Raw genomic sequence first — 24,344 nt, forward strand, 5'->3', positions numbered from 1 at the left:
ACAGAGGCAGAGCTATGATTGATGAGCTTGTTTGACCTGCCTACCTGAGTGGTGTCATTCACTCACTCATTCTCATTCATTAAAACTTGAATGAAACTCCGGTTTCAGAAAATAGGCATATTTTAAAAATGTATTTTTATTGACGTCATGACTACATAAAACATTTAAATGACATATATCAGACTAATTTATTTTAAACAATTTATTAAAATCTAGATATGTATTACGTACTTAACTTACACTCTCAGTCACTCGGCCGAGTGCGCTCTCCAACTGCTTGTCATAAACACTGTCAAACGTGAATCAGCTAATCATTCATATTCCACTCAGTAACTGCATCTATCTCTGATTGGACAATTCAATACAACTCATTATTATTATTGGTTGTTATTATGTTTATTAATAATACTGGCCTTTTTATATGCACGTGTCAATGGGGTTTCTCATGTAATTTTTTTCCGATGTAGCAGGTAATACTGTTCTGAACTGTGATGTAGATTTTATATATATCTCGATTCCTATCTGGCTGTTGCTGATGGTACTACGCAAGTGTCAATGGGGTTCCTCATGTTAATTCTTTGTTCCAAAGGTCTGCCTGTCACTCAGAACAGGAATGAAAGAACAGAGGGAGTGATTCAGACTGAAATAAGTTATTTTCATTTTTATTTCGGGTGCCCGCAACATACACACATACATATTTATAACGTTATGTGTATATATGAGAAAGACAGAGAATACTACACACAAAGGATATAAACACCATATTACAGGTGTCAGAACCATGAAAAACAGGTTCATGCAAAGGAAAATCTACATCTTGTAAGCAGACCAACAGCTCTGTTAATCAGGTATCAGTATTATTAAACAATTAGGTTGCCATGACCCAATTCACAACGTGGAATAACTTACTGAAAGGAAAGTCAATGCAGACTTTCACTGAATTTGAGCGAAGACGTTCCCAAGACATGGCCATAACCATCTCTGTCTATCACTTCCAGGTGCTGGAATAGGTGACAATTTTAATGTGCGCTTTATCAGATATAGATACAATAGGACATACAGGGATAAGGGTAGAGGCAAGTATTGGAGCCTTCTCTGCCATCACTCTCTCTCTTTTTCTCACTTTATGCGGCAGGGAATGATAACAAGGTGCTGAACTTACTCTAGTTGGTCGTAGTTGACACACATGAGTGGCACCTCTGTGCTGCAGCGCTGGTGGAACTTGTAGCCGCATGTCTGGCAGCGGAACCCTTGGAATAGAAGCTTTCGGCAGAAGTCACAGAAAGCCAGAGTGAAAAAGGTCTTTCGCACCTGACAGAGAAAGAAGGTGGGGGTAGAACTGAATACAGAGGCAGACGACATTTAAAACTGCTCCATCATCTTGTTCAATTTCACACAGAGATATAAAGCCTTGGTGTCGGTTTACCATAACCTTCCACAGTGTAGCCTTTACTGTGTTTTCAAAAAAGCTGGCCTAGTTGTTCAGTTTAGTTTACTTTTTCAGAAGCAAATCATTTTAGCAGAATGGACACAAATGGTCACAGAATAGAACTTTAAAGACCCTGTCAAAGCCTGTGGTCTGCATCGCTGACATGGAGGGCTTAAAGTAATGCAGCAGTGAAAGGGATTTTTAGTGGACATGCCTGGTAATGGAACTTAAGTAAGAAAATAAAGACTACAGATATAGACCTAACATTAAGACAATACCTCAAATTGTAGTCTCTAAGCAGCTGTAACTTAAAAAGTCACATGACCTCAGTAAGGCAGCCATTATAGGTCAGACGTCTATGTCTAGGATAGCAACAAATTTCAGCATACAATATTCATAGATCTCTGCAAATATGAATCAAGGTGGTGGATTTGAACACTCACACACACTCCTCACAGGGATCACTTGAATACTCACACAAGCATTCCTGACAGGGATCTTTTAAATACTCGCACAAGCACGCCTCACAGGGATAATTAATTACCAGGGAAATTAGTCAATCAAAATTGAGGGGTATCATGAAAAAATGTGATACCCCACAATTTCATTTTCTGTTGATAACCTCTCCTTCCTTTTTATTGTTCCCTTCCTAAAATGTTCATGGGGTTCTTCCACCAATGAAATTGTGAATCAGATCATTTTCCAGGAGACCCCTAAATTAACAGTTTCCTTTATTCTTTTTCTGAATGGTGTTTCCACTGAACACATGCAAGAGCATAGCAAATGCTGAAAATGGCAGGTTTAAAAGGTAACAGCATGTGCATAGTCTTAAGCAGAGGGGGAACTGTTGCACAATTTAACAATGAAATTATATGATTCTGCATAAAAACTGTCTGAGCCATCTCAATCTCTTGCTGTACATTGGAGACAGTATGAGGCTAAATTATAAGCAGCACGGAATCATCCTAGTTTTCCCTATGATGTGTTTATTGTGAAGAAACACATTCAGCAAAAGGTAGGAACTCCATTTTGATTTAATAATAGAGCTGCAGACTGTGGGGATGCAGTCTTGCATTTATAAACAATACTGCTAGGCTATGGTCTGGGGCCGATAAAGCATGTTTTAATACAAAAACAGTAACAGACCTGTCAGATTACAGCCCATTTACATTTCAGCTGCACTTTGTACACTTTTTCCTGAGTTCTGATGACATTCACTGTCTACTTGTTCTCAATGCCTGTTTGCAAATGCAGCTGCTGATCTCAGGTCTGACGGAATGATGCCTGCTTTTGACTGCCACCGACAAAGAGGCAGTGACTATAGTTCACATACTTGGTTACCACTTCAACTTTTTTTACACAGGAAGTCATTTTTCTCAATCTACTTTTTCATTTCTCTCCCTGCTATATAGCAATAGTAATCTCTATAAATGTATACCCTGGGTTCCAACTGATTTTATATTGGAACACAAATGTTGTTCGATACGAAACGAAAACAACATTTTTGTTTCCCCTGCATGATAGCAGTTTACAGCAACACAAATGTGATGGTGTGATTTAAAAAGGTAGGCAATGTATTTCTGTCTATAAGTTCTACCTAAACTGGTGGGATGGGGCCAGTGCATGATCTGAGCAGTCTGAGGCCAAGAAGTGGAACGCAAAGAGGACAGAAAAACAGATCAAATACTCACAATGCAAGACAGGGAACTTTTAAACTAAAAAAAATAAATGTTACATTCCTACTCTACACTTATTAAAAGCATGGAAAAATCAGTGCCAAATGTCTTCCTTAAAATTACTTTGTAAAATGTTTAATAAAACATTGCAGCTGGAGAAACGTTTTTGCAGAATTCTGTTTTGTAAGTTTTAAAATGTTTAAATTACATTTTGGAGCTTTTTAGACACAAAAAGGGACAATTTCGTTTATATGCTAATATTTTGTGCAGTGCAACACAGGGCTGTATAAGTTAAGCTTGTTTTTAGAATTCAGTGATAAATCAGATATTTTCTGGAAAGAGCAACAGAAACAATTCAGCAAGCTAATGTATGAAATATAAAAAATTACAACAATAAATAAACACGTACAGAAAGTTTGCAAAATATATATACTGTAGCCTTAAGAACATTTGTAGATTGTGCCAAATTCTTTGCTGTTTTTATGCTCTACTGTGGCTATAAATGTGCTTAAACAGTATATAACGTAATGTAATTGAGAAACTCCGAGCTGGGAAATGCCTGTTGTGGAGTTTTTGTTATTTACGCAACAGTTGGCATTTTATAAACACAACAGTTACAAAACATTAACACAAGCAGGCTAAATGAAAACAAAATAGATCACTATTGTAGACATCTACAGTGATTCACATTATATTATATTTTATGTTTTGTGCACTGAATGCCATTTGAAGTGTTGCAGAACACCCTGGAATGCTGTCCTGGAATGCTGTGTGTTACCTTTGCTGTGCCCAATGTCAGTATTGCAGCATTATATATATTTTAAAATACTGCAGACTTTAAAAACATTTTAAAATCACACATCATGGGTCATAACTTATCTGGGGAAGACATCCCCCCAAAATTACTCTGGAGCATTCACCAAGAGCATGAAAATGTCTCTAAGAGTCGCAGCAAAAATGCTGGTTTTCTGTTCCCACTATACACCTCCCAACTCAATCAGAGCAGCAGCATTGAGCGCATAGTCTGGATACACTGTACTGGTTAAAAGAAAATTGAGAACATTCCCAAGTAAAAGTTCAAGAAAGGAATTCCCTTGTTGATTTACCTGCATGTATCAATACAATAAAATTACATTGAAAAACATATTGCTGCAACATGGACAACACAGGATATAAAAGGTAAAATAATGCATTTTTTGTTTGTTACACTTTAATGTAAATATGTATTGCTTGTGTCAAAATAAAGCTCGCAAAGTCATGCATTAGTAAATTGGGACATACAGCATGTATGGAAGGCAAGTATGGGAGCCTGAGATAGGATTTTGTTTTATTTTTTTACAATACACTTACAAAGTTGTGGGTTGTTAGTGGCACATTTTCTAACACCTCCACATGTAGCTCCTCCCCCGTCAACCAGGAAATATCTGTGTCCCAACCAATCGGCTTCTTCTCTCTGGAATGGGAGACGGTGACCAACAGGAAACAGACATTAATACACAGGATAGCACTTTCTTCTCAGTGTATTAAATGCATTAGATTTTATAAGAGACCCGTCTGGGTATTTGTGACAGGACTGGAAGGAGTCCCTGTTGTAATTTGCCCTCCCGACCACCGGCAGCGCTGTGTAGGGTTGACCGTGATTGGATCAGGAGGCTGAACTCTGACCATGCAGGAAGTTCCGGGTCAGGCAGCCATCTTGGCCCAAAGTAGAACCATGCGGCCGTCGGGTCCCATCATTGCAATCAGCTGTGCTATTCTCGTTGATTGGCTGACGTGGGGCAGCGTGCTGATTGCAGGGGTGGGACTTGGCAGTATTTAAGCAGTATGGTTTTGCCATTCGCGCTTGCTGGGCTGAACTGAAAACACATGCTGTGCTTGCTTTGTTGCTTTCATTCACTGCTGTTATTCGCAGAAGCTTGAAAATCTTGGACACTGTTGGATTACTGGAGTGAGGAACCGAGGACTGGCCATTAATCTGTGGAAGGGAGCTAAGAAGCGGTGAGAGGAAACCCACCGCAGAACCACAACGAAACCCAGTGCTTCCTTTGTTGTTATTTATTTTGTAACCGTGACATTTGTTTACTCTTTTTATTTCAAACCTGAGTTTACCATTGCTGGTATTCCAGGTGGTTTTCTTGTTTATTTTTTGCAATACTGGACTGTTCTATTTTTATTGTTTTTGTAAAATAAAACCCTGCCCTGATACCATTGATGATACAGGGCTCTAAGGACTAATCTCCATTTCCGGCTCCTGTGTGCTGTCATTTCTGGTCCTTCCCAAAAGCTCCACCCACTACCCTCCCACAGTATTACATTAAAATTGCTTAGAAAAAAACATGGTCAAATTACTTTTGAACCACTACCATTTCACCTAGCAATGAAACTTAAAAAGGTAGAAATAGCATGCCAAGGAGAACAGGATGGTGTGGTTGATCTTGAACAAGATTTTCAAAGCTTTTTACTCCAAATAATTATTAGCTTGATATTGTTTTGTTTGGTTTTTTTTTAAAAGAGAAAAGCACCAATTACAGTACTAAAATGAATAATTATGTCAGTGACATGCCTCCCTGTCACAGCTGTAAATCCGAATTTAGAGAAGAAATAGCACTAAAGAATTAGTGCTAGTTCCTAGCTTCACCATTCCTTATCTTCACATTTTTAAGTGTTTCACTTATGTAAAGGGGAACTTCTATTTAAAAAAAGTTTAAGGTTCTAACCCATTGATAACGGCAAAAACTTTGTCTGGAGCCCTAACTTTATGACAGGTAAGCAGACAAGTCAGGCTGGCCCTAGTTATAGTGGACACCGACCTAGATGCTATAAAATAACCAGCAGTGATACTGGTTGCACAGGGGGTGAACCTCCATACTGTACGAATATTAAAAGGTGTTTGACATTGTCACACTGTCAGTTACAGTATTATTAGCCATTGGTATCATGCACTAACCCAGCTCAATACACATACATATATATAGTAAGATAGCAGGGATAGTGTTAGATTCCTCCCTGCCTAAAAACATGTGCAAATGCACATTGGTTTAATTTAATTAAACCAAAGTGCTTACTATATATATATATATATATATATATATATATATATATATATATATATATATATATATATATATATATATATATATTATTAGACACACACACACTTTTTTTCGAAAAGGGCCAACTTCCCAAAGTTTCAGTATGGGAAAGTGTGTATCAAGGGAAAGTGTGTTAGAAAATAAACATTGGAGATATTTATAGGCTTTTTGATGCCATGGTAACCACACATTTATTTATCTTTAAAGCTAGTGTGTTTCTGATGTCATTCACTATGTAGCTAATGATGTAACGATCTACTGTTCCTTTCTATTTAAACCTTCAGGCATCATGGTACCTAGTCCATTTATCAATTTTTTCTATTGTATTCTTCTATAGTGTACATTATCTAATTACATTTTTTCTAAAACCACAAACTAGATCATCCATGGTATGTCTGTTTCTTGTAAAGTGCCAAACTATTGGTTCATTTTCTTTACCATTTCTTCTGTTTGATAGGTGGTTGTGTTTTTTTTTTTTTTATATAATGATGTACCAGTCTTTCCTACATATTTTATTTGACTACATTTTATGCAAACTATACCATATACAAGGTTGCTATCCTTACATGACAGATTTTTAATACAGAATATGTATTTTCTTTATTCGCAATTTAACTTTTATCTTTATCAATATATTTGCACATTTTGCATGTGCTTTTACAGGTGCAATCTCCCATAACGTATCTATAACCCCTTTGTGTTTACTGTGGACTAAAATGTCAGCTACATTTGCATCCCTTCTAAAAGCTATGATTGGTGCTTTTGGAAATATTTGTTTAATTTTTTTCTGAATTATGAAGTATACTTAAATACTTCCAAACTATTTTTGAAATCATTTACAGTAGAATACGTGATTATTAATGGTACTCTCTTAACCCTCTCTTCGCTTTTCTTACTCACATATGCATGCTTGCAAAATGCATACCTCATTTTGAGCCTATTGCTGTGCCATCATTCTGTTTGTAACTTCTATTTCCAAATGTAAAGTAACTAATTTTCTTTGTACATTTCATATTCTGATCTACTCTATTTTCCAAAGCCTCTTTACATGCTTCTAAAGTTTCATGCCTGGGAACACTGATTCTATGTGTTTCATTATAAAAGTATTCCACCAGCCTCAATCACCTTTCCCAGTCTTTTAATTCTGTTGTTATCTTATCCTTATTTATGTATCTTCTTGATGGAACAAACTTAAGCCTCTTGCAGAGTAATGCTTTCTGTGAAAATGTTAATGTTTTATCATATAAATTAAATCATGTTTCCACTTCATGAACCCTTAGTGATCTTCTCTGTTTGTTTTAACTTTTGATATTCTTGCTATTGTGCAACTGATTGTTAGTTGTTTCTTCATTACTAATATTATTTCATCTTTTTCCTAAATCCCTATTCCACATTCTTTTCTTTTTTGTGTGCATGTACAAAACACCCTCGCTATAACAAACCTGTTGGGGTCCAAGCCTTTTTGTTCGTTATATCGAGGGATTCGTTACAAGGAAAGGACAATCAAAATGAAGGATGAACTGTTGGAGTAAGTTAATGAGATGAGATTGTGAATACAAGCATAATTACATGTACCTGTTTGTTTCATATATGCAGTATTCTGCCTTTGATTTATCCAATTCATCTAAGAAATAAAACGCAGAACAAAAAAAACACAAATCCCGAATTACCACTGAAATTTTATGCAAAGTCAACCTGTTCTGAATCGTTTCAAAGTGCACCAAACCTCAATCCAACGTTCAAGAGTTTTTATTCCAAATCAACCTGACATGAAAAGTTAAATCAGATCCTCAATATTTATTTATTTATTTTATTTATTTATTAAATCAATTTTGTTTTGCCGAATGGTTGCTGAACAAGTCAAAAAACGAGTGCTTTTTGACAACCTATATTCACGACAGAGATATGTCTGTGTTTCGGGGGGCATAGTTACACGCGTTTCTTATTAAGACAAAAGAGATGACTTCACTGCAGAGGTGACATCCCATGCGTACAGACCGGGATGTTGACAGTGTGTATATATTGTAATAAATATCCTTGACGCTATAAGAATGATCCTTCAGTCGATTCAGGGCCAAACTTGATCTTATTACACTAAATAATGATCAAAGACAATCTGCCAATTGTTAACTAACAACTAACTGGTTGCTGTGGGTCATGACCTATGCTGCTAAAACTAATACATTTTTTAACAGAATCTCAGGGTGGAACTACACTCTCTGTTTATTCGCTTCGCTCTCCACTTCACAACAACAAAAACTCCGCCTGTCACTGGTCTTTAGCCCCAGTTAGTCCCGCCTCGTCCTACTCCACGGCCAATCACCAGCGGCTCCTGTGGTCCGTGTCTGTCGCCCATAGGCTGTTCGACACAGCCTTTCCTACTCCAAGCGTTTCTGCACTTCACAAACCTCACATACATTACAATATTAACATTTTTAGATTTTTTTTTTTGGGGGGGGGGGGGTCCAGGGGCCAGGTTCATTAGAATGAAGGCCGTTATAGCGAGGGTGTACTGTATTTGACCGTGACTGATTCCTTGCAGTTGATATATTTGATACATACCTATTGCTATCACATTTAAGTATGATTAATTCAAAATGATGCTACCATTGCTTAATTTCATTTTCATAATGTGGTCAAGGTAATCATTTGTACCTATTTTCATTTCTGCTCATGTGTTCAGTAATATTCCCCTTTACAAATCTGTGATCATCTTGTGTTTCATACAAAGCTCTGCTCAAACACCTAAAAAAGCAATTACCATTTTCCTCTATCTTTAATATGTTACTGCCATATTCATCACAGTGGCACTGATCTTCTGCTACCATATCAAGGTGTATATTTTCAATTACTTTTAAATATATATCACTGGGTATTTGACGCTTGTGTACATTATTACATGGCATATTTGAGGACATTTTTGGGAATTTTATTTTTTAGATTTCCTGTCATTGAAATGCTCCGCTTCTTTTGTTGTCTCTTATTTTTCAAGGCAACAGTTTATGACACGATTCATCTGTTATTTTTTGATTTTCAAAACAAATTTCTGGAATTCTTCTACCTGATGTTATCTTCACTTCCTGCATTAACTTTTAACAATGTTTCCTTAAGTTATTTACATTGTTTCTTTCTCAATCAGTCATCTTCATGTTTATAGATCATTTTATCTGAAATCCAAGAGGTACAACCTCGCTACTTAAACATCTATCCAAAAACGTAATGTGAGAGGTATACTTAGCTCTCTGTTCAGCTAATCTCTTCATTTTGTGTAGTACTGGCATGGCCATCCTGGACTGTTGCTGTAATCCAGGCCTCTTCCTTCCTCCATTCCCAAACAATAATAAATGTCATTCTTTCGTAATTTTGACAAGGAACGCCGCCCTGCTTCAGGATCTCAAGTTTATAATAGTCTTTTTTTGTTTTGTTTATTATTTTTTAAATATACATTTTCCTGGGAATGGATTTTTATCCAAAAAAAAAAAAAAAAACACACTTGTCTGTGTGCACGAGTTAAGAATAACTAATCTTTTACAAAGACACAAATTGAAGAACGCTGACAGAAATTCTTCTGTGGGTAATGTCAACCCAAGGACACAAGCCAATGTGCCAGTTTCCTGTGATCACATTGAGCACCTATACATGACACCACCGCCAATACAATACCTGATAGTGCCACCAATACAATATCTGACAGTGCCACCAGTACAATTTCTGATAGTGCCTCCAATACCACACTTGATAGTGCCACCAATACAATACCTATTAGTGCCACCAATACAATATCCGATAGTGCCACCAGTACAATACCTGATAGTGCCACCAATACCATATCTAATAGTGCCACCAATACAATACCCGACAGTACCACTAAACTATCATCTTCCTCATGGTCTACTGATACTACCTTCCAAGTTTTGTTTCAATGTTTTTTTTTTTTTTCTTTTCTACTACAGCATATCTGTGAACTGGTCCCTGTGTATTTCAAAGCCCAGTTACTACACCACTCAGATTACTTTCAGATGATTCAGACAAGCTCCGTGACAAGTACCCCTCTGGTTTTCTGTAGACTGCACAGCACTCGGGAATGAGACCCCTCATCATCAAGGCTTTCTTGATAGAGTCCCGTACTGTCATCCCGCAGCGCGCTGGGACCTGCAGGGAACAGAAAGGCAGTCAGAGACAGAAACACCCCCAGACTACCTTGTACAGCACTGCAACCAAAGCATTTCTTTATATGCAGATTCCCAGCGGAATGTGTATATTGCCACTAACCATAGCAGCTCAGCAAGTACAGTTAACTCATGCTTAAATGGACCAGTGCTAACTGTAATTAGGGGTTCTGATTTTAGGGTTTCACAGGATAAAAACCAGATTTACTCCAATGTATTAGTCTGTCGTGATCTCCTCATGTATAGACATTATTAATCATTTAAATGTTTTAAAAGGACCAAGGCATGTTGCTCAATACGTTTGACTTGTGTGGAAAGCTAATAATACTAAATATAGGTCAAACCCCAAAACAAAAGCAAAATGTGATGAATACTCATCAAAATTTTACCCTCTTAAACAAGATCTCATCATCTAGGGCATGTTACACAGCATGGGGGCATGAATAAAAGCTTGTTTTAATTGATCATGGCATGGTAAAAGAACAGATTACCCTCTACTCTGTGTGAGTGTGTAAAAATAAAGCATGTACCACCTCCCTGCCCCTTTTATCTAAATTCATTTAAATGACTTCTGTGCCATATTAAAAAAACCTTGTCTAATTTGATTGTTTTTTTGGTTTTGATACTAAATTTCATCCAAAAAAAAAAAAAAAACCCCAAAAAACACATCATCTGGGAAGTGTAACTGTAATTTAATATGGATTTTTAATGTTCAAATGTCATTAACAGCTTTTGAAAATGTTTTATTTACTATATAATTGTTCCAGCAATCAAAAGTAATGGTTCTGGCTTATGTTGCTCCAATATTAAATTATGATATGTTTTTTTTTTAAATTAACTTTATGAGCTGCTTTGTGCGGTTTTGAGCTTCTATGGTGAATCTAAGTGCCAGGAATAAGCAGGTTTACTCATTCCTTTTAAATCATGTTATAATGTCAGGGGATAAAGTTAAATTCATGTAGGGCAAGGCAATGTTGCCTTCGTTGGGTGTAAAAATGTAGGCAGTTCTAGGTGACGAAAAGGCAAAATATAAATCCACACCCATTCATAAAACACCAACAAATAAATACAGAGAGCCTATTATGTTGATGAAATGTTAATTCAAAGAAACACACAATGTTCACACACTAATTGTTACAAAAATAAAAAATATAGGTCACTTTTCCCATAGTAAAAATAAAATGGTATAAAAAATATCCAATTTAAAAACAACAAACTTTCATTACAAAAAAATACAAAAGGGTAAATTTGGGAAAATAATTAATATTCTGTATTATTTTTTACTGAACTCGGTCAGCCTGTTAACAAGAGTTAGGTTTAGTGATTGTCTGTGCCCTGTAATTAAAGCTTTTATTAAACCCTCTATGCCATGTGTTTCACAATTTAGGGTAAGCAAGTTCAACTGGATTTCCTAGAACATGTTGCCGCTGGTGAAGCGAATATTTAAATCGCTGCATTTTTAAATGCTAAAAACAGTATTCTTTCAGAAATTGAGATTTTCACGGAGAATTGGATATTGTCACAATATGTAATGTGCGTCTATCCAGCTAGATGCTGAACATTGTACATGCGTACTTGGCCACGTGGAAGCTGGCACATGTATACGCAATGCATGATGAACTATTAAGACTGCTTCACTAATGCAGAACACTATGATCAGAGAGCACATCAAGGATTCACTATGAACATTTAAAAATACATTGCTTTTCCTTGAATGTTTTAATTTGTTTCTTCTTTATATATATATATATATATATATATATATATATATATATATATATATATATATATATATATATATATATGTTTTAACTATGAATCCTAACCTTTATTCTTCTTCCTTTGAAAATATGAATAAATGTAATAATTTGGATTGTTAGGTTTATTTTTGTCTTATAACAAATACACATTTATGATTGATTTGAAGTACTTAAACATACATAATATTAATTGGTAATCTCTTTTTATCATGAATCTAGGGATAATTAAGCCAGAATTGCTAGTTCTTATTGAGGTATTGTGTTTATTATGCTTAATAATTACATTATGAGCTACAATGGGTATTTTCTTTAATGGTAATTGTCGAAGACACAGTTGTGAAATAAACCCTAGATATACAACGTAAATATGCACGACAACGAAGCACCGAAAAGAAATGGCCTGAAAACCCTCTGCTGTTTTGATATTTTCTTTTGTGAAATCCCTAAATGATCCAAACACAGTAGAATGCAAACTGTGCAAGTGGCTCTTAACATATGAAGGCACAACCAATTCCTGCAGTACTTGATGCAAGTTCACGTTAATATTCTTACTATTGTCGGGGACAAATTGTTGTGCACCCATTTCTTACCTGAACACTAGGTAAATCATAGAACACTGCTGCCATGTTAGACAACTCTTCTTCCTCCTTTCTTTTTAAATGTTTCTGAGTTAGCATGGTACTCACAGACAGAAAAACCACAGTGACACTGACAGCGAACACGTGTGATTGAAAATTCCTGGAGACGCGGTCATCAGCGTCCCTCCCTCTGTTTGCACTTCATTAACCAATGATACAATACATTTGTCTCGCGACTTAGTGCTGGAAGGTGCACAGTAAAAAGAACGGCAACCATAATATAATCCATACAGGCAACTTTATCTGTAAGCTTTTTTAAATTTGAGAGGCACTGCAGCAAGTGGATTATTTTGCACTCTGTAATGGGTCCCTTCACAGCTCCACCTACTCTCCATTTTTAAAGACAGGGTGTGGGAGTGGCAGTTGAGAGGGAATACTTCCACGATTTGAACCAGGAGGACTATGAAATATCACCATAAAACCATGGCACCATGGCAACCACCATAAAAAGTCAGATTTATAATAATTTACCCTTTAAACTTGAACTCACCACTGTTCTCTGCTTGTTGGGCAAAAAGACGCGGACTATAGGTTTCTGGGGTGATTTGGGGTTATTCCAGGCTCCATCGGAGGGGGTCTGCAGGACAGCGAGGGTGTTGTGTGCCACAGGGAAGCATGCCGCCCCTGCTAGCTTAGCATCGATGAGGGTGGGGGCCAGGGTGGGGCTGGGGAAATCTGTGCCATTTCCCATGGACTCCAATAGCTGCTGCTCACGCTGCTGCAGGGCATCAAGCTTACTTGTGTACTCCTCATAAGCCTGAAAACGAGAAGAGCACACACCATTACACAAGACAGCTCACAATATGCAAAACTAGATTAAGCACGGGACAGAATGCATGATTAGACCAGACACGCGCATCATATAAACAATCCCACACAGCAGTTAACAGAAACTTTGAGCCATCGGTATTGCCATGACCTGCTGTACAAAACTTACATGGAACAATATGACAAGAGGCAGGGATCTCCTAAGGGACTTGTTACACGAGTCAATGCGCTGGCAACATAAATTGTAGCAACGTGTTGCCTGTGATGTCACCGCTGGGGATTTGACCTGTTACACGATACAACGAACAGGTAACTCTCATTCGAATTGCCAACAACTCAAGTTGGCTTTAATCCAAGCAATAGCCAATCCTATTTAAGAACTACGTCATGTAGTTCTGGAATTAACAGTAAATTAACAGTTTGAAATGGCAGCCATTAAACAAAAAAGGGCCATAAGTAAGGCTAGGAGTTTAACACGGAAAATTCACAGAGAAAGTGACAGAGGGAGAATAAGGTCAAGGGGATAAAAAATAAATAAATAAATATCTTTAATAAAAGCATATTGCAGCGCTTGTGCACAAAGGTTCAGCAAAGAAGACCGAGACAAGCAAATTAAATGTCACTGTGTTGCTTTTTTATTTGCTCTGCAACAGTGACTACTAACTAACTGTAGCATTTACAAGCGCTGAACTAAGCGGAGAATAAAGACGGAAACAGGGGAAAGGGTAAGAGATGGCAAGCGTAACACACTGGGGGCAAGAAATACACATGAGGATCACAAAAAGAGGATGTGGGGCTGACAAGAAACATGTACATTAAATTAAGTGAAATAGTACAACAATTAAACAACAAGTGGAACAATAATTTCAATTAAAAAGAGGAAATGTATGTACCGCAGCAAATGCTGGCAGTTAGTACAGTGTAAACACACACACACACATACAGACACGCTGAATTAATGAAATGTTAACATAACTTTCACGAAGTATTTAATCAAAGAGCTTTGTTTGACTCAGAATTTTTTCTCTTCTCCAAAAAAAAAAAAAAAAAACAACAAGTATGGTGTTGGAGCTAGTTCAAAATATGTAATTATTTATTAGAATTAATAAACAATAAATACATTTTTTCTAAAACGTGAAATTTAATGTTGAGGAGAAACACTTTCCAATAAAATCACATACAGATTGAACACAATTTACTAACACCTCCGCAAGTCACACACATCAGCAGAAATTGCAGACACTAGCAAAAGACACGGAATCTGTGACACCCACAACCAGCGTGACTAAATCCCAGCCATAGCCATAAGTGCCCCTTCTATTAATGAATTACCGATTTTTTTTTTCCCTTTTGTCAGTCGGTTTAGCAGAGTTACAGCAGCTACATTTTTATTCCCCTATAGTTAATGGCAGTTGGACCAAAGATTTTAAGTAGTTTTAAAAACATGTTAAAAGTAACCCTTCCAGCATTCGTTAACAAAATAATACCAAATTAAAGATGTGTTGACCAACCTTCATAAAACTCTACAAGAAGTATTTCTTTGTCCGGAGTCCAGGTAATTGCGGCTTTCCTGTCCATTTTAACTATTGTTTTCACTGTAGCAGACAGAATCATGTGACACACACCAGTGCTATGATTGGATATTGCCTGGAACCTGTTGCCTGTAGTAGGATTGCTGTCCACTTAAGCAATCGCGTTGCCAGGCAGTTGCCAACACGTTGTCAGGGATGTTACACTGGGCAATCCTCACGGGATTTGGTCGCAGGCAATAAAAGTTGCTAGTAAATTGACTCCTGTAACAAGAGCTTAATATCCCCAGACTCTGACACCATCAATGAATTAAAGAATACTGCCCTTGTTCCTGTTTAGGAATATCATTCTGTCCCACTATACAGTTGCTTATGCTACTGCTGGGTACATGCAAACTCTGTGTTTGTATACAGTGTTAGGCACAATGCTTATATAAATTGCTTTTAAAACAATAGACACACAATACGGGAAACAAGGCTAATATATATATTATACATACACAGTACTGTGCAAAACTTTTAGGCAGGTGTAAAGTAAGAATGCTTTCAAAAATAAACATGTTAATGGATTATATTTATCAATTAACAAAATGCAAACTGAGTGAACAGAAGAAAAATCTACATCAAATCAGTATCTGGTGTGACCACCCTTTGCCTTCAAAACAGCATCAATTCTTCTAGGTACACTTGCACACAGTTTTTGAAGGAACTCAGCAGGTAGGTTGGCCCAAACATCTGGGAGAACTAACCACAGTTCTCCTGTGGATTTAGGCAGCCTCAGTTGCTTCTCTCTCTTCATGTAATCCCAGACAGACTCAATGAAGTTGAGATCAGGGCTCTGTGGGGGCCATACCATCACTTCCAGGACTCCTTATTCTTCTTTAGGCTAAAGATAGTTCTTAATGACTTTTGCTGTATGTTTGGGGTCGTTGTCATGCTGCAAAATAAATTTGGGGCTAATCAGATGCCTCCCTGATGGTACTGCATGATGGATAAGTATCTGCCTGTACTTCTCAGTATTGAGGAGACCATTAATTCTAACCAAATCCCCAACTCCATTTGCAGAAATGCAGCCCCAAACTTGCAAGGAACCTCCACCATGCTTCACTGTTGTCTGCAGACACTCATTCGTGTACCGCTCTCCAGCCCTTCGGCTAACAAACTGCCTTCTGCTACAGCCAGATATTTCAAATTTTGACTCATCAGTCCAGAGCACCTGCTGCCATTTCTCTGCACCCCAGTTCCTGTGTTTTCGTGCATAGTTGAGTTGCTTGGCCTTGTTTCCACGTCAGAGGTATGGCTTTTTGGCCACAGGTCTTCCATGAAGGCCACTTTTGACCAGACTTCTCCGGACAGTAGATGGGTGTACCAGGGTCCCACTGTTTTCTGCCAATTCTGAGCTGATGGCATTGCTGGACATCTTCCGATTGCAAAGGGAAGTAAGCATGATGTGTCTTTCATCTACTGCAATAAGTTTCCTTGGCCAACCACTGCGTCTACAGTCTTCAACGTTGCCCGTTTCTTTATGCCTGTTCAAAAGAGCTTGGACAGCACATCTGGAAACCCCTGTCTGCCTTGAAATTTCTGCCTGGGAGAGACCTTGCTGATGCAGTATAACTACCTTGTGTCCTGTTGCTGTGCTCAGTCTTGCCATGGTGTATGACTTTTGACAGTAAAGTTTGGCTGTTCCTCACCCAGTTTTATTCCTCCTACATAGCTGTTTCTGTTTTGGTTAATGATTATGTTTCAACCTACATATTGAATTGATGATCATTAGCACCTGTTTGGTATAATTGTTTAATCATACACCAGACTATATGCCTACAAAATCCCTGACTTTGTGCAAGTGTACCTAGAAGAATTGATGCTGTTTTGAAGGCAAAGGGTGGTCGCACCAAATATTGATTTGATGTAGATTTTTCTTCTGTTCAGTCAGTTTGCATTTTGTTAATTGATAAATATAATCTATTAACATGTCTTTTTTTGAAAGCATTCTTACTTTACAGCATTTTTCACACCTGCCTAAAACTTTTGCACAGTACTGTATATATATATATATATATTTTTTAATTACAGCAACAAGATTATCTCTATTCTTAAAATAATTAAGTAATAACACTATTAAGACAGGGTAAGATTTACTTAATGACTTCCTGCAGCTTCAATACTATGGAATTAAAATCCAAAAGGCATAAATGTTGCAGATTTCATTCAGAAATTAAAATGAAGTCTGCTCAGTTTGCCAGAGTTTATTTTTGCCTTACTGTTGTGCAATGCGGGTTTTTACTGTTAGGGTAACCGTAAAATGTATCAGACAGACCAGTGTGATTACATACTCTAGAACAGCCGGAGTGATTCAACTAAACCCTGGAACTCTTAAAACTCTGGACAACACAGCACATGTTATTAGAACGTACAGCACAAGATTAGACAGAGCACAACACATCCCAACAGAGTAATGCCATTGGAAACAGCACGCTAACTCTGGTATAATTTAAAGACATTAGGCTACGAGGCAGCCAACAACATGCAATTTTTGGCTGCCCCAATATGCCCTTATTGACAGATGTGCTCTTCAATTCATTCAGCTAGGTGCCCTTCACAGTGCCCAGGACAAGAGCCCTTGTCAGTTTAGAGTGTTTTCCAATGCAACAACAAAGAGACCTTGAATGCCTTATATAGTAAAAAGTAGAGGGTGTAATGAACTAATAATAATCTCAGTTTTTATCTCCTTGGAAACTGTAATCTCACAAGATGTCCTCAGCTACTCATATATAGGTCTGGATCTCAACATAAAAATGTAAAGGCCCTGCATCAACATGCAGGGTCACTAAAGTGGTATATATAAAAAGGGGGTCTTGCGTGACAGTTATGGAGCCACTGTCTACCAAACAATGGGAAATCCTCTTCCCACAGCTTGTTGGCAACAATGCAATATGTCTAAGCACACAATTCAACTTTCCAGTGCTTTAAGTTAGCAGCCCAGAGCTCTACATTTATATTTTTAACTACTGGCCCTTTGGTCATCTGAGCTAGTGTTTTTAATGGGCCCAGATACAATTTTATCTTTCAATTTTTTACTTTTCTACACATCCTATCCCACAACTTCCAAGTGAAAATTAAATTAAAAAATAAAAACTGAAATAGCCTGGTTGGATAAGTGTCCACCCCCCTCGTAAGAGCAATTCTAAATTAGCTCAGTTGTAACCAAATCGCCTTCAAAATTACCCACCAAGTTAAGTGGCCTCCACCTGTGTTAAATTGTAGTGATTCACATGATTTCAGGATAAATTCAGCAGTTCCTGTAGGTTCCCTCTGCTGGGTAGTGCATTTCAAAGCAAAGTCTCAACCATGAGGACCAAGGCGCTTTCAAAAGAACTCTGGGACAAATTTGTTGAAAGGCACAGATCAGGGGATGGGTATGAAAAAATATCAAAGGCCTTCAATATCTTTTGGAGCACGCTCAAGACGGTTACTGGAAGGTGTATGGCACCACCAAGACCCTGCCTAGATCAGGCCGTTCCTCCAAACTCGATGACCAAGCAAGAAGGAAACTGATCAGAGAGGCTACCAAGAGGCCAATGGCAACTTTGCAAGAGCTACAGGCTTTTATGGTCAAGACTGGTCAAAGTGTGCATGTGACAACAATATCCCAAGCACTCCACAAATCTGGCCTGCATGGTAGGGTGGCAAGAAGTAAGCCATTACTCAAGAAAGCCCACCTTGAATCCCATTTGAAGTATGCAAAAAAACACTCAGGTGATTCTGTAGCCACGTGGCAAAAAGTTTTGTGGTCTGACGAAACTAAAATTGAACTTTTTTGCCTAAATGCAAAGCGTTATGTTTGGCGCAAACCCAACACAGCGCTTCACCCAAAGAACACCATCCCTACTGTAAAAAAATGTGAATAAAGTTAAAGTGGGTGTAGACTTTCTATAGGCACTGTGTATATACAGTACCAGTCAAAAGTTTGGTACACCTGTTTGAAACCAGGTTTTTCATAATTATCTATGCTTTTAACTGTATAATCTTGTTTATAAAACACTTAATATTTCATTATATGATACGTGTACTTACATAAGCTGATAATCATAAGTGAATTGCATTCAAAAAATTTATTTTTAAATGAAAATATAAATCTTGTCAATTTCAATGAAATGGTCACCCAAAGCAAGGGGATTTCAGTCTGAAGCCCAAGTCAGTTAAAAGTCTAAAATGTGTATAACACGGTGTTAGAACACTGGCCTAAGTATAAAAGTGTCTTTGTTAGATGTTCTCTGAGTTAACTAGCATGTTACCTAATTAACCTTTTGTCACCAATTATTGTTAACAGGTGAAGGTCCATGATTACTATAAATATAGGTAGCATAGGCACAAGTTTGCCATTCCTGAATGTCAGGGAGCAGAAAATGGCAAAATACGCTCAGTTAAAAAGAAAAAAAGTCTGTAATTACTTTAACAAATGAAGACCAATCTTTAAGACAAATCGTAAGAACTTTGCAAGTGTCTGTAACTGCTGTGGCCAAGACCATCAAACGATTTGAAGAAACTGGCACTCATGAGGACCGAACTTCTAACAGTTTGATGGAGTCACAAGTCTGCAAAACCGGCGATTAACTGCCTGCAATTAACTGCCCCTGAAATACAAGCTCAGCTAAATGCTACTAGAAGTACAGATGTTGCACATCAACTGTTCAAGGAGATTGCGTGAAGCTGGCCTAACTGGAAGAATTGCTACAGAGAAACCACTGTTAAGAGTGCAGAATAAGAGGAAGAGACTTGTCTGGGCCAAAAAACACAGAAACTGGATGTCTGAGGAGTGGAAGTCAGTCTTATGGACCAATGAGTCAAAATTTGAAATATTTGGGTCCAACCGCCGAGTATTTGTAAGATACAGAGAGGGTGAGCGCATGAGTTCTGCATGTGTGGTTCCCACTGTCAAGCATGGAGGAGGCAGTGTCATGCTCTGGGGTTGCTTTGCTGGTGACAGAGTTGGTGATCTTTACCAAGTCCATGGCTAGCTCAACCAGCATGGCTATCATAGCATACTTCAGAGCCATGCCATTCCATCAGGATTACTGCAAGTTGGGCAGTCCTTCATTCTTCAGCAAGATAATGACCCGAAACACACCTCAAAGTTGTGCAAGAACTATCTGGCAAAGAAGGAAAGTGAAGGACAACTAATGACCTGGTCTGCCCAGTCTCCAGGCCTCAATCCCATAGACGTTGTATGGGACGAACTGGACAGAAGAGTCAAAGCAAAGCTACCCACAAGTGCCCTACATCTCTGGGAATTACTGCAGAAGAGTTGGGAAGAGATGTTGGGTGATTTCCTGCTGAAACTTGTTAACCAAATGTTTGCGAGGCTGCTATGAAGGCAAAGGATGGCTATTTTGAGGAATCCAAGATTTAAAGACAATTTTCAATCTTCTTGAACATTGCTTTGATACTCCTTATGTTTTGTATATTGTAACACACATATATATATATATATATATATATATATATATATATATATATATATATATATATATATATATATATATATATATATATATCCGGCCAGATAAAAATGTAGCCGGCTCGGTCGGGCCTGTGGTGTTTCCTAACTAGAGGCCAAACTGGGATCTGTAAAGGTAAAGGCCCCGGGCCGCCGGGCCATGGTTAACATTGAACCCTGCAGGTTTGAGCATTTACTGATTTTTAAACCAGGTCCAATTTAATCTTGGAACAAGTTCACTGACACTTCCTTCACTGCACCTAATCATTCTTGCAGTATATAGTGTGCTTGAATACAATATACAAAATCAACAAATCCATGTTAATGTAAGGGTGGATAATTAATAAGGCTAAGGCGATGCATCGATCCATCGTATCATTTGAACACTATCGATAGTCAAGCCTGTGCATCGTTGCTGTGTAAAGGTTTTAAGCAAAGGGATTTTTTTTATTTATTTTTTTGTAATCGCCATTATTTCTTGGATTTCAGCAGTTTCCTATGCTTGCCGCAGGTCTCACACAGTGAATCTGTGTGCGATTAAGCTCACCTACTCCTAAATATTTTCTAAGGTAAAAGGACGGCAAGACAGTAAAGTGCAGCCTATGCAATAAGTGTCTGGGATACTCAGGTAACACAGCTAATGTGCATGACCACTTAATGAGATGGAACCAACAAAATCTGACAGTGATAAAAATGAACATGCACCACCAGTTGCTTCTTTAAAAAAAGAAAAAAAAAAGATCCTGATAGTGAGAGATCAAAGCAGATTACAGCTGCGGTTGAGAATGTAGGGATGCAAGATGTATTGGAAGGCCTGTAAATATTGTTGAGGGAGCTGCGTTTCAAAAAACGGTTACAAATCTTGCACCAGGCTACCAAATGCCTTGCCGAAAGATGATGTCCAAGTAAAAAGCCATGGACAATTTACTAAACTGCTGTGGACAGTGTTTACTTTTTGCAAGTCAGCTGTCATTCTCTGTATTGGTTGTTAACCAACTGGATTTAAACAATTTAATAACATCACTATATACAATTTATAAAACATATACAGAAATAGGTATGTGTTTGAGCACGAACAGGTTTTTAAGTATTTAGACAACCCACTGTGAAGACAATTCGTATCTCTGTATAACAGTGGTGCTCAACTCTGGCCCTCGAGATCCAATCCAGTCCAGGTTTTTACTCCAAGCAGGTTCTAGTGTAGTTAATTGAAGATGTTAAGAGGCAATTAACTAATTTAGACCTGGCTGGAATAAAGACCAGGGCTGAAATGGATCTCGAGGGCCAGAGTTAAGTACCACTGCTGTAGAATGATGACTCTTAACTCACCTCAAGGTATATTGATGGAGGGTTGTGTTCGCCCCCGAACTTATCCAGCAGAGCTTCTATATGTTCCTGCGTCAGTTTAATCATCTGCTTGATATTCCACACCTGCATAAGAACAACAAAATGTTATTACTTAATAGCATGAAACACACACGTGTAGCCACTGTAATGTAGGTTATTGCGAAAATAATTATCCATCCACCCTCGATTACCAGCCCCTAAGGCCCTGTTCGCCATAGATAGTCTGCGTTAAAGGTGTCTATTTTCTTCTGAACACTTTCTGTATGCAAGCCACAGCTACATTAGACATTGCTAATGTAACCGAATTTTAATTAACACCTTTTTGCCACTACAGCTGTCTGATTCGGCCTATGTAGCTTATAAACATGCTCTTGCTACTACTGTAGCAGAATCAGTCCATCTAATGTACACCAAACTTACAATTTTTTGTTTAAGGCAGTAAAAGTTTTTTCCAAAAGTATAACTATTTATAGCATCTTGCTGCTCTGTTAGTCACTGCAATTGAGTGAGTATTTTATGTGAAAATTAATGTAAAATCTTAAATACAAAATATTTAATGATGTCTACAACCTTTTTCAACAAAAATGTGTGATAGTTTAAATGTTTAATCTGTTAAAGTAGATTTATTAGAGCCTTAATTGTTTTAAATTTGCAATGGATATAGGTCATGGTGATCTACAGTACATATTCACAATATTGACAGCTCTAATTTTATATTTACAGCCGTTTAACAGTACTGTAGTTCCCGAGTACGATCTTCCATGGACTACGCGGAAACTGAGAAATTAGCCCAATGCCGCAATTTTTTCAATATTCTTAAGAAATAAAAATTCATAATTATCATTTGTATTTTATACAAAAAAAAAAAAAAAAAATCACATTAACGAAACTATACAGCTCTGCTGTGTGCCTGCGTGTAATATTCACCATGCACACAGTGCCTTGCCGTGATGATGTCATGTCACTATATGCAATCTAGGCAGGAAATTAAAATACAACACACCGTAAACAAGAAAATGGGTGTCTCTAAAAAGGCTAAACATGTGTCTGCAGCAGATCACGTAAATGTGTGTGTGTGTGTTTGTGTTCAAAGGTTTGTTCGCTAGCCAGGAGTTCGAAGGTAGTTTTAAACTTTCGATGATTCATAAGGTGGCATTCACGCACTGTGGGTTTTTTTTTTTTTTTTATTATCATGGATTGGTTTCACAATGTGTGAATACTATAAATCACACATTAAATGTCACTCGCATGCACAAATCGATCTTTTGATTTGTATAATGTATATTACTTAAACAAGTGTTGTATTAAAATCCACTACCAAACCGTTATACATAGCATCTCTATACGGCGCCGCTACCAAGTATGGAGCAGGATATATTATATCAAAGCACTGGGGTAGGGGGAGGTTGTGGTGTTTCAGTGAAATATGTGCTGAATACCTAGTGTACAAGACGGTTTAAGAGAAGGGCTATGGTAGAATATGTTTGAAACATACAAAATATACGCTCAGGCTAATAATAATAATTATTTCGAAAACAGCACCATCCTCCCCTCCTGTCTCCAGCTGGTGTTATAATGGACGCTTAACCAATCACCGGGGTCCCTTGACAAGCAAAGTTCATATTATTAGCAGTAGTATTATTAATATTTTTAGTAGTAGTAAAATGTAACTGTGACTGATAACCTGACTGGAACAGTGACTGCAAACTTAATGTATATACAGCAAGCAGCATCAATTACATGTAAAAAAAAAAAAAAAATTTGTATTTTTATTTAAATTATAGCATGATTACTGTTACATATAATGTATTTTTTCATGTGAATGTTTTTATTCCATTTACAACAGTTGAGAAGCTGCAAGCTTTAATCAGTTCATACGTCAGGAAATGGTTGGGAGTTCCACACTGCCTCAGCAGAGTGGGACTTTATGGTAAAGGAATACTGCAGCTACCAGTCTCTGCTCTAACCGAGGAGTTTAAGTGCACCAAGGTCTGACTGGAAATGACATTAGTAGATTCACGCAACAAATGCGCAAGGGAAGCAGCACCTGTGTTGAAAACTGGAAGTGGATGGCAAAGAAAGCTGTGAAAGATGCTAAGGCTGCCCTTCGGATCGGTGATATTATGGGGCAAGCTCAGCAAGGAAGAGGGGGGCTTGGTCTCAGTTCAGCTCCTCCTACATGGCACAAGGCAACCCCAGCTCAACGGAGGAAGCTGGTAGTCAACGACGTGCAAAAGCAGGTGGAGAGGATGAGGTGCGTAAAGGCTGTATCCCAGGCCAAGCAGGGAGAATGGATGAGATGGGAGAGTGTGGAACAACGCAAGATCGGCTGGCAAGACCTATGGACAATGGAAAAGAGCAAGATGAGTTTCCTCATCAGATCAACATACGATGTTCTCCTTTGTGTTCATCACCTGCAACATTAAGGCACATTTT

General features: G+C 37.8%; 1 protein-coding gene across 2 annotated transcripts in view; it reads right to left on the minus strand.

Annotated features, from left to right (window-relative positions):
* LOC121318501 (serine/threonine-protein kinase B-raf-like) overlaps positions 1 to 24,344 on the minus strand; it is a 55,913-nt gene that overhangs the window by 21,987 nt on the left and 9,582 nt on the right. For both annotated transcript variants that reach the window (XM_041255236.1, XM_041255235.1), the window contains exons 2-6: positions 21,891 to 21,992; positions 13,255 to 13,521; positions 10,246 to 10,349; positions 4,456 to 4,558; positions 1,163 to 1,311 (exon numbers count right to left, since the gene is read on the minus strand). In XM_041255236.1, coding sequence (XP_041111170.1) covers positions 1,163 to 1,311; positions 4,456 to 4,558; positions 10,246 to 10,349; positions 13,255 to 13,521; positions 21,891 to 21,992 — 725 coding nt within the window. The remainder of the gene's footprint in view (positions 1 to 1,162; positions 1,312 to 4,455; positions 4,559 to 10,245; positions 10,350 to 13,254; positions 13,522 to 21,890; positions 21,993 to 24,344) is intronic.

The sequence above is a fragment of the Polyodon spathula genome, chromosome 7 (assembly GCF_017654505.1).
Source record: "Polyodon spathula isolate WHYD16114869_AA chromosome 7, ASM1765450v1, whole genome shotgun sequence".
Lineage (NCBI taxonomy): Eukaryota > Metazoa > Chordata > Actinopteri > Acipenseriformes > Polyodontidae > Polyodon > Polyodon spathula.